Source organism: Limulus polyphemus, unplaced genomic scaffold (assembly GCF_000517525.1).
Source record: "Limulus polyphemus unplaced genomic scaffold, Limulus_polyphemus-2.1.2 Scaffold2864, whole genome shotgun sequence".
NCBI lineage: Eukaryota > Metazoa > Arthropoda > Merostomata > Xiphosura > Limulidae > Limulus > Limulus polyphemus.
Genome location: NW_013668474.1, coordinates 1 through 12,095, shown reverse-complemented (window position 1 = coordinate 12,095; position 12,095 = coordinate 1). Strand labels below are relative to the sequence as shown.

Below are 12,095 nucleotides of genomic sequence, written 5' to 3'. Positions count from 1 at the left end.
TTCAGCCGTGGGGGCGTTATAATATGACGGCCAATCTCACTATGCGTTGGTAAAAGAGTAGCCCAAGAGTTGGCGGTAGGTGGTGGTGACTAGCTGCCTTCCCTCTAATCTTACACTGCTAAATTAGGGATGGCTAGCGCAGATAGCCCTTGTGTAGCTTTGCGCGAAATTCAAAACAAACAAACTCTTAATAATAAAACTCCATTTGACTTTAGTTAAGTTTGTTCTAAGTAACTTACGTAACTCCACAAAAACAAAAACGTTGCACTCTACATGCATCATAACTTTTTATAAATTGTTTTATTATTTTACATCGTATTTTAATTCATTATAAAATGTTGGAACTTCATAAATTTAGGAATTTTTGTATCTTGTATTTTACATTTGTTTAGTGTAACTTATTGAAAGTGGAAAATATATATTCTGAAACGTTAGTTTCCCGGAGAGATAGCATTAAGTTTACAGAATTACAACACTAAAATACGTGGTTCATTCCCACGGTGGGCAAGTTGCTCTAAAACAAACAAGCAAGCAAGCTGAAACATTAAAGTATAAAATGTCTGTTACCGTTTCATTATATTTATCCTGAAACTATGTGATTTTGGAACACTGATATTTTATAATTAATGGAAGTTACAGTGAAACGATTCAGAAACAGAGTTAAAGCTGTATCGATCAGTATTACTCTAGAAAAATATATTTAGAGAGCTTAAAGTCACATATACTTTGTAATAAGTATGCAAAGCGATTCAAACAGAAGATGTTTCGAACTTTTACTTCTTATATTGTGGTTATTCAAAAACTGATCGCCAAAGAAGAGAAGGATGTATAAAGTAATTAATTTTATGACTAATATCATTTAAATCGATAGGTATATTTATTTTCACCTAACTAATACCGGCTAATACATTTAGAAAAATGTTTCAAATAATACTTGTATTTTCAGCTAATGAAGAAAAGCTATAGCTCCTAAATAATAAATGCTTTCTTTTATTTGTATTATTTATTACCTTATTGCCTCGGTGGCTCAGCGGTAAGTCTGGGGCTTATCACGCTAAAAATATGTTTACGATACCCACAGTGAGCGCAGCACATAGGTCATTGTATAAATTTGCGCTTAACAACAAACAAATCTTCTCAAAAGGCGTTTAGTTCATCCTAAATAGTGAACAAACGAAATTTTCTATTACCTGTAATCATATTTAAGATGACAATAAGTTTTGTATCACATTATATTCAACACTTGCTCCCTCGTCGTCTAGAAGCTGTCCCCCTGTGGGACAGCGGTAAGTTTAAATACTCACCACGCTAAACTGCGGGGTACGATTCCCCGTGGTGGATACAGCAGATAGTCCAATGTGGCTTTGTTCTAAAATAACCAACCAACCATCCAGAAGCTAGTATAATTAATATGATAGATTCTAAAATCCTTGGATGAAATAAAAACTATTTGATCTATTGTTTACTTAACAAGAATTATTTGTTTTAGAATACAGCCACATTGGGCTGGCTATCTGCTGTATCCACCGCGGGGAATCGAAATCTGGATTTTAGCGTTGTAACTTCGTAAACTTACTACTGTCCCACCAGGGAGACTGAGAATTGTTACAGAGTGATGATAGAAGTTCATGGGCAATCATTTCTCTTTTTTATTAAAATAATATTGCATTAATTCTCCAATTAAATAGTATCAAGTAATATAACACACGACACTGGTTCCTACGAACATTATTTACTAATGCTCTATCAATCACAGCTGAAATAATATCAAGTAACATAACACATTACACTGGTTCCTACGAACATTATTTACTAATGCTCTATCAATCACAGCTGAAATGATATCAAGTAACATAACACATTACACTGGTTCCTACGAACATTATTTACTAATACTCTATCAATCACAACTGAAATAATATAATGTAACATAACACATTACACTGGTTCCTACGAACATTATTTACTAATACTCTAGCAATCACAGCTGAAATAATATCAAGTAACATAACACATTACACTGGTTCCTACGAACATTATTTACTAATACTCTATCAATCACAACTGAAATAATATAATGTAACATAACACATTACACTGGTTCCTACGAACATTATTTACTAATACTCTAGCAATCACAACTGATTTACATTCCTTACTAAGATAAAGTTTTTTCCATATTTATATAAACATATAAACTAACAAGTTTGTATTTTTAACACAAATATCGAATCTATAGATGTTTTCTTCATCTAATTATTTACAAATTATTTGTGTATCACATAAACAGGAATGTTGTTCCCTTCATCCCAAGTCATCATAAGGTGGTGGTGGCTCTGTACCCTGACGAAAAAAAAAAGAACTTCTAAATGATAAAAACACAAAACATGAGGTATGTTTTAGAGATTAGAAGTTAAAATGAAAATATAGAAACTATAAATAAATGTTGTTTGTTTGTTTTGTTGTAGTTAAGCACAAAGCTATACAATGGGCTATCAGTGCTACGCCCACCATGAGTATCAAAACCCGGTTTCTAGCGTTGTAAGTTTGCAGACATACCGCTGTGCCACTTATTTAATAAACAATACAATATGAAGTCTTTGGAAACAGCTTATTTATCATAAATTATTGGGCGATCCTTAACAAACTAAATAAAATATATTCTACACATAGTAGTTACAAACGTTGCAGCTGCAGACAATTTTGAAGATAGAGGAAAGCCTGTTCTGTTTGCTAGTGCCAAAAAAAGTTGAACTTTCTCAACTTTGCCGCAAGGAGACGAACAACCGACAGTCTTACGGGCTGCAGTGTGAAGAAGCCTTAAAACAGCGAAATCAATATCCTCAACACAACAATATCATATACAGATCTATTGTTGTAAGCTATATTTTTAACGTCTTAAAAAAGGTTCAAATATCAAAAGGTTTAGTAATATATGCCTGTTATGTTGAAATAAACATGTAATTTTCAAATATAAAGTGGATACTAATTTCTCCTTATTTAATTGTGATAACCAAAGGTATGTAACTCTTACTAACAATATTCGCATGCTTTATCAAATCCTCAATTTGTGTTTTAAAGTAAAATTTTATTTATATTATTCTGCCTTTTGCAAAATAATAAGTTAAAAAAATCAACATAACAACCTCCCGCAATAAAATGTATTTTTCATATGAAATTTCAAACTGCAAAATGTACATCAAAACTTACATCCAATACTATAACATCTTCAAGAAAGCTCGGCTGAGGAGAAATTTGTACACATTGTCTGTCCGATTGTAGCTGACGTTCTGTCATGTGCTCAACAAAAATTGTTCCAGAAAGATTGTTTGTTTGATGACGCCTTAACGCGCCCAATCTTTCTGGAATATTCTCTTCACGACCTGAAGAACTGGCTAACGCAATAACTGTGTTTCTAGCATTCTGTTGCTCTTCATCATCAGGAACAGAATTCATGATGGATGGCGGTAACAGGACGATGGAACAGGACGAGGTTAGTCTTGCCTGTTCTTCTTCAACTCCGCATTGATTGGCTAATTCTGGACATATAGCTATGGAACGATGGTAATTATAGTTCTGTGTAAAACGACGATCTTGACGAAATATCCGGCACCTACAGGATTACGAATAAAAACACTACTTGTTGAAGTCTCGTGTCAAAACAATACAAGTAAAACCCAATCATCACAAAGATCATATACCCATACTCGTATTTAATTTTTCACATTTCAACCACCTAGTGGTAAGATCTAAATCAAACTGATAGCCTACGTTTGATACTTGTGATATAAATGTATTATTTATAAAAACTTCTAGAAAACCAATGATATCATTCACTTTACGTATGGTATTTACCACACGAATGTGAGGGGTGTGTTAATCGTCTTATTTGTGACAGTCAACCGTCTTAAAATTCGACAATTTGATATTTACTATATTTATTTATTCTAAAGTTTGCTGCGATATTTATTGTGTATGTATCTCCTTTTATTTTTCAGAGACTAGAGCTACAAACAAGAATATTGAGAAATAAGAGGCTTAACGATATAGATACTAGAGATAATTCAATAAAATTATAAAAACAGATTTGTAATGTTTTTATAAATTAATAGGATGAGTTTCAACATTATATATACGAATTAAAACAGATTAATGATCTTAAATATTCCCCATTTCAAACCACGTCTACTCCTAAAGTACGCCATCTTCTTACTCTAACCTTGAAATATTGACGAAACAATATCTTCATGTGAAAACAGTGGCCTAACTTAATACTAGGCTATATAAAGTTATTGAAACAGTTTCTGGTGGGAATACTGCATTTATTTAGGAATATAGTGTTTCATCTTTAAAAGTGAAAAGATGGTCAAAATAATATAAATAAAACCCAAAATACCATTGAGCTAAAATATAGATTTAATTTATAACCTAATGGCAACCAAGATCCAAATCAAACTGTTAGTTGTAATCAAAAATAAATATAATAGTTCCACAAAAAGCTGGTTCACGGGTATTATAGATGCAGTTGCTTCTTTGAAAGAAAGTATTAATACCAAGCTATTTACAAATGTTTCATGGCCTGACATGCCTGATAGTTAAGGCACTCGACTCGCAAGCTGAGAATCGCGGGTTCGAATCCTGTCCCTGGACATGCTCGCCCTTTCAGCCGTGGGAGAGTTATAGTGTGACAGTCAATCCCATTATACGTTGGTAAAGAGTAGCCTAATAGTTGGTGGTGGGTGGTTATGACTGTAGTCTATCTCTGCGAAATTAGGAAAGGCTAGCTTAGATAGCCCTCGAGTAGCTTTTTACGAAATGTAAAAACAAACAAACAGTTTTAGAATGATAGGTAATAAAAAAATATTTACGGACAAATACTTTATTGATTCATTGAAACACCATTAGCCTCTCTCTTGTCCACATATGAGAATCGCCAGTCCCTTATTATAACTCGGAATTTCTTTGTAAAGGTTACTACAACATTATTTATAATATATGTATAGGATTACTTCTGTTTTTTGTTTTTGTTTTCCAGAAAACTCTCTATATTCGATCAAGACATTATTCGTAATCTATATCGGCCTATATTTCTTTTTTCTAACTTTAGTATCAGTTACTGTTTAATAAAAATAAACATTTTAATGTTACGGTCAGTGATTAAAAGATAGGTTTACGTATCTCTAATTTTGAACAGATATACTGGATGAAAGGCAGCTAGTCAACAGCACCAACCACCAATTCTTGGGCTACTCTTGTCTGGTCGAACAGTGAAATCTGACCATTACTTATACAGTATACTCACGGCCCCAAAGTGCGGAGCGTGTTTTTGCAACAACAGGTAGTGAACTCCGGTAATGCTAACCACTAAGCCATGTCCAGCCCTTAAAACTAAAAATAAATAAATAATTATATGCATGTAAGTGACTATGGGAAAAGTGTTAGTGACTAATGGCCACTGTTGCCCAGCAAACAGTATGTGGACTAACATTATGATGTTTTAAGAGAATATACTAAGAACCCACAATTGAAAGCAAAGAAAAATATTTCATAATACAGGATGTCCACAAAAAAAAATCTGGAACCATTGGTGACTTGCAGCTTTTCTTAATTTCAAAGGCGTGGATGACACCCTACCAGAACAGTTGATTGGCAGACGTGGTTCCTAGGAATAGGCCCCAAGATCTCCAGACTTGACTCTCATGGACTTCTTTCTCTGGGGACTGCTCAAGGCACGTGTGTACAAAGAGGAGATCAGAGACACCGAACATCTGAAACAACGAATTTGCGACGAGCGTCGGACCATTGACAATGACACAAATATGCTTGGGAATGGAAATACCTTCTCCAAACTTGTTTCGAATTACAAGGGCAACATGTGGAACACATTCTGTAAAATTCGTTGAAGTTCCTATGATTCCAGACTTTTCGGGCACCCTGTATGTCAGTAATACTAAATCTGCCACATCCAGTAGTGATGAGGCCTATCTTCTACCTTTACTTAATACATTATGCAGCTAGCAGCGCACAAATATTGATCTATTGATACAGTCATTCATCAATCCTCGTTCTTGTATGACAATACCTTTCCACGCTGGATTTTTCAAAGCACTACTAGTCATTAAAAAAGAAAATAATTTCATTTGTTTTATCTAATTGGGTATAAAGAGGTTAAAAATAATGCCATGCTTATCAGTCCACAGGCAGGGTCAGTCATTATAGAGTGGTTACCGTAGCAACGTCTTCTAACTTGAGTTACTCAGGGCAGCCCGGCATGGCCTAACCGTTACTATTTTTTCGTTATGAATAAAATTGGCCCTTTCATTTTTATTATTTTTTATTTCTCTTTTAAAGTTGTCAAAACTGTTTCTTTGAACATTTCAATCTCATCCTCCTTCGTCACTCTCAGGTGTGAATTATAAGATCTTAAGATACGCCCTCTAGCGGCTCAGCAGTAAATTTGCGGACTTATAACGCTAAAAATTACATTTCGGTACCTGTGAAGGGAACAACATAAATAGCTCATTGTGTAACTTTGTGCTTAACTACAAACAAAACATATCTTGATGTCCTTCAAATTCTAGGACTGTATCATTTTTTGCAAGTTCCGTTTAGACTTCTAGTTTTGGTACCACCTTATTAAATAATAATTTCATTCATATCTCCATAATGGTTTGAATACAATAATTTCAGAACAGGTTACTTCATGCCACATTTTATTTTGACTTTTTTCTTTTGTCCCTGCCCTGCATGACCAGGTGGTTAGGTCACTCGACTCGCAATCTGAGGGTCGCGGGTTCGAATCCCCGTTCCCACCAAACATGCTCGCCCTTTCAGGGTCAATCCCACTATTCGTTGGTAAAAGAGTAGCTCAAGAGTTGGCGGTGGGTGGTGATGACTAGCTGTCTTCCCTCTAGTCTTACACTGCTAAATTAGGGACAGCTAGCGCAGATAGCCCTCGTGCAGCTTTGCGCGAAATTCAAAAACAAAAACAAAAATACTCAGGGCACAGCAGTTTTGGCGACACCTATTTTATAGAATATTTTATTATGGTAAAAATATTATTTGAAATTATAACTAATAAAAAGTATGAGCTAGAATAATGCAAGGTAATTTCAAATAGACATGATAATTAACAAAACAACAACAAAAAAACAAAACAAAGATAAACCCTACGATAATGTTTCTTGGTAATCTAAAAATGTTGGTGTGATTAGTCTATTCCTGGTACTTACAACCAACACAAAGCAGCAGTAATGGCTGCAATGAAGACAACGCTGACGACCACAACTATTAATATCAGTGTTTGTAGCTCGATCATGAAGTTGTAGAACGAACTGGTTTGCACCTGCGAGATCAGACAAAAGTAATAATTAGATATGGAATTTTCTTGACAAATAAATGTATTTTAACCTAAAAGTATAAATATTAAAAATCATATATTGGTTAAGAGATAATGCATCACACAATGACTGGACATTGTAATTGTGTAATGCATTTGTTTTAACAGCTAGGTTTCAGATTTTAGAGATTATTAATATTCAAGCTTTCAGGCATATGTTTCATCAACTATGTTTGAACAGTATAAATGCGAAAGGTCATTTATATTTTTTCTTATGGAAAATATGGTTAAGTTCCGACATACTATTATTGAAGACCACGTTTTGTTTTATTTTTTTTTCAGTGATCATGCTCTGTCTGCTACCTTTACTTCTTAAAAATTGTCATGTGGTAGCGTTTCTGTAAGATCAGAGTCCTTTAGTAAACAGCCATGTCAATGCCTCCCCTTCCTCCCTTTTGTGTAGCTTTACAAAAACTGGCTAATGTCTTAGGTCTACAAGTTCCGAGTACATTGAAAGAAGAACAACAACATATTGGAGCTCAATCAGAGAAATCTGGCGATTGTTCACCCTATTATTTGAACCTATAAATATCCACACGTATTTCTGGCCCGTGTATGATATAATTATACGTCTAAACACAAAGCAGTCACAATTATATTTGAATGCTTTAGTGAATATCACTGACTTGAGTAATTTTCCCTTGGTATTAATCGTTTCATGACTTATTTATCATTAGTCTTACCTAGAACCTTCTCAAAAATTCATAAACCAGCTTATTAGTTTTGCACTTATTATATACACACTAATAATAGTTAATGATAATGCAGTTAATGATTAGCAGTGAAAAATAATCTCTATGTAAATCAATAGTTAGGCCTCACTTGGAATACTGTGTACAATTATAGTCTCCTCATCTAAGAAAGGATACTACCTCATTATATAAGGGTTCAGAGAAGGGCTACAAGGATGATGCTAAAGATTGAAAGGCTACCTTACAGATAAATCTTTTAACATATTTTCTCTTGAGAAAAGAAGGACAAAACGTGATGTTATTGAAGTATGAAAAATTATTCGGAGGACCGATAGAATAAAGGTTTGCGATTTATTTGAGTCACGTTCTGAGGACATAAGGTTAAGATCTGGATAAGAAAGGCTAGGCTTCAGTTAAGACAGTTTCAATTTCTAACAGGGTGATTGAGTTATAGAATGAGTTAGCGCCGGAAGTAGTGGAAGCCAGCACTTTAATAGGAGTTTTAAAAATGGGAATCCATTATTTCCTGAAACATAAATGGTGGGGGTTAAACTTTTATTCTTCCCAAGAGCAGATGTGCAAGAACAGCCTTGGAGGACCAACTGGTCCCTTACTGTCCGAAGGTTGAATAAAACTATCTAAACAGGAAGACAAAAAACAAGTTTGCATGAAGCAGTGACGTCATTCATAAGGAAACAAGGTAACAAGTCAACCAAAAAGTCGTCACCCACTACAGTTATTTTTATTTTATTTTTTGTTGCATATTCCCCTGTTCTGATTTCAACTGAATTGGTCTCTTCAGGACTACAAACACTGCAAAAGAGACACCAGTTTACCACAGGTTGTTTGCTGCTCATTTTAACCTTTTTTTTTTTCTACAAAAGCAATTGTTTGCATAAATACAAGTTCTTAAACGCAAGCCATAATGTGGCATTTACTCCAAGTAATCTAGATGCTAACTTTTTGCTCAATTCACCTTTGCAGCAAACAATTGAATAATAACGACGGAAAAGATTATTGGTTGGTGTTTCATCCCAGTGTCGGATTCAGTTTTTGTTTTGTTTTATGTTAACATTAGAATAAACACATACGTATTTTGACGCAATCAAAAATTTTTGTTCTTGGATAAAAGAAACATCGACTTTTTTGCATTATTTTTCAAATGCGAAGGAACGTTACTGATATGCACCCAACTTGCATTAACGAGACGAAGTGGAGATTTTTTATATTTTCCAAGTATTATGCGAAAAGACGTGAACAATTTTGTAAAGCACATTACGAGTTTTTTTTAATCGCATCTCTCTGTGGTACTTATTCATGGGCGCCCACGGAAATATTTTAAAGGAAGCAAAACATGTATGTAGGGGATCAGCTTTTACAGTGCAAGTCAACAGACTAAAAGAATGTATTATGTGTGCTGAAACGCAAACAAAAATTTACAGTTTTAATAAAAATTACTAAAAATACTTTTACATCATAATACGTGCATTATTTTGTGAAATGTACGGGGGGATTCCCCTTCCTGCGGGCGCCCACGGTAGTATTTATGACTACTGATACACATATTGCTATATTTCTAGATGGTTTGTTTGTTTTGAATTTGGCGCAAAGCGACACGAGGGCTATCTGCGCTAGCCGTCCCTAATTTAGCCAACTCTTGGGCTACTCTTTTACCAACGAATAGTGGAATTGACCGTCACATTATAACGCCCCCACGGCTGAAAGGGCGAGCATGTTTGGTGGGACGGGGATTCGAACCCGCGACCCGCAGATTACGAATCGAGTGCCCTAACCACCTGGCCATGCCGGGCTTCTAGATGGTGGTAAAGATAGTGTACGTACACAAATAAAAATGCGCAATTAATAAATATTTATATTATGCACGTGGTCTGAAGCGATGCGCTTCGTACAACTAAAAGAAGCAGTCAGATAGCTAATACTCTATCCAGGCAGTGGGAGCTTACTGCCAGTTGAGGTTCAAATAAAAGTAATTGGCAGTTGAAGTACACCTTCGATGTAGTTGCCTAAAGTAAGTAAAAAACAAAATTTTGTACGATTTTCAAACTTCAGAATCTTGCCATACAAAGCGATATCGCTCACACCATTGTACAAAGAACGTTCATACTACAAGTTTCTTCATATAACTGTAATACTACTATTGAAAACCAGAATACAGGACAAAATTTCAAAACCACGTGACACGACAACGCATGTTACTGTTAAAGAGTTGTTATGAAGTTTTTCAAAAACTTTTTGGGTTAGCTAAAAAATAGTGCAGGCGCCTTGTAATTATGCAAATATATTATTTCTTACTTAAGGACATTTGTTACAGTGTTTTGCTATATGTATTTTAACTTAAGATAATGAATAACAAAAACAAAAACACATTTTCATCGTAACTCGTACAGCAGTATTTCACTAGAAAACTGCATTTAAATAGGCTGAGCATATTTAGGAACTTAATATATTTTTAAGACACAAATTACAATGACAAAATATCTGACTTAAGTTACACTATAACAACAGTACTGAGCAAAATTCTCTAGAAATAATTTTCAATTATATGTATTATTGCCTTAAATTCCTAATGTTAAAACTTTTCGTTTGAAACTTTATATGCTAAAAAAAGGCCTTTTAATGCAATTTAAATTTGGTTTAGGCCTTACCAACGCATCGTCTGAAGTTGTTGAAAACGAGGAAACGTAAACCACTCGCCTCTATGATAGCAGTAGCACTTACATAAACACATAGCGAACCGGTTTTACAATTCGAACTCTATCCAGGTGTGCCACGCGTCGACCTTGATACAATAACCAAAAGTGAAAAAACAACAACAAAACAATTACTGATTAACATATTCACAAATTTCTCACAAATAGTGGTTCACACGTATTAACTAAATTAACTTACTTTTGTTAAAGTATTATTTCTATATATATATATATATATATATATACACATACACAAAACTTAAACGTATGTAATACATAATGAAACAGATCTTACAGTTTCACATACCCTCGTCGCTCAAAACCATCCGAAGTGTGCAAATAAAGCGGCCTCTACCCAGGAAAAATAACTTTAATGAAGCGCGAAAAAAAGCAGAAAAGTGTTTTCTCACACTTTTCCGCATATGTATATGCTTCCGCTTAGACCCTCTGTTGCTAATTTCAAATTATATCAAAGTGTTTATCATTTCATGGGATAACAGTGCATATATTCTACTTTATTTTAAATAATAACTGATTTTCTTACGTTAATTTACAACTGTTATCTTGATGCTGCTGTTAGTTTAGATAATATTTGATTGTTACAACCTCATTTTTACCAATTATTAATACAGATTATATTCCCTAATTAGGTATTGCCATTTAGTATTTGTCATCAATACCGGATTACATTATATGTAATAATATCATAAACGACCACAGTACTCCAGAAATAATTTATTTAATTGATCAACGTTTCACTATTACGGTGTTGCGTCAGCGAGGTCACGTGACAAGTATCACGCCACCTCCTTCTAGAAATATCCTGTTCCTTCATGAATGCTCTAGCGTTTACTAGATATGTGTTAGTCTTGTATATATAAGACGGTCACAAAGTGACGGGAACAGTATGTGTAATTAAACTGAGTATTGTCGAGCACGAGCACGTGAAACGTTCGTTGAGAATTATAGCGTTTGTTATAGAGCGACTGTTGAAATTAAGTGTATCGGTAAAGTTGTATTCGGAAAAAATAAACCAGTTTTATTTAAGAAAGGACTTGTGTCGCTAAAGTTTCGTCGGAACAGATTTACGGAAAATTAATTAACGAACGAACGGAGATGTAACAAATTGGTGTCAGAGAGTGGGATAGAAAAAATAAGAAGAAGATGGAAACAAGAGGTGAAAAATCAAACTACAGCTATGCAGACTTGATGGCAGCAATACAAGAGCAGCAAAAGAAACAAGAAGAACGAGAAAATAAACAAGAAGAACGAGAAGAGAAATTACAGCGGTGG

The 12,095-nt window shown here is 34.4% G+C and overlaps 1 protein-coding gene across 1 annotated transcript; it reads right to left on the bottom strand.

Annotated features, from left to right (window-relative positions):
• Positions 1 to 1,576: 1,576 nt before the first annotated feature.
• LOC106468084 lies at positions 1,577 to 10,866 on the bottom strand (the record flags this gene model as incomplete). The annotated part of the gene is made up of 4 exons (XM_022396387.1): positions 1,577 to 2,343; positions 3,211 to 3,613; positions 7,174 to 7,345; positions 10,758 to 10,866. Coding segments are annotated over 4 exons (723 nt in total), but the record flags the coding sequence as incomplete, so codon positions are not given.
• Between the last annotated feature and the right edge of the window lie 1,229 nt (positions 10,867 to 12,095).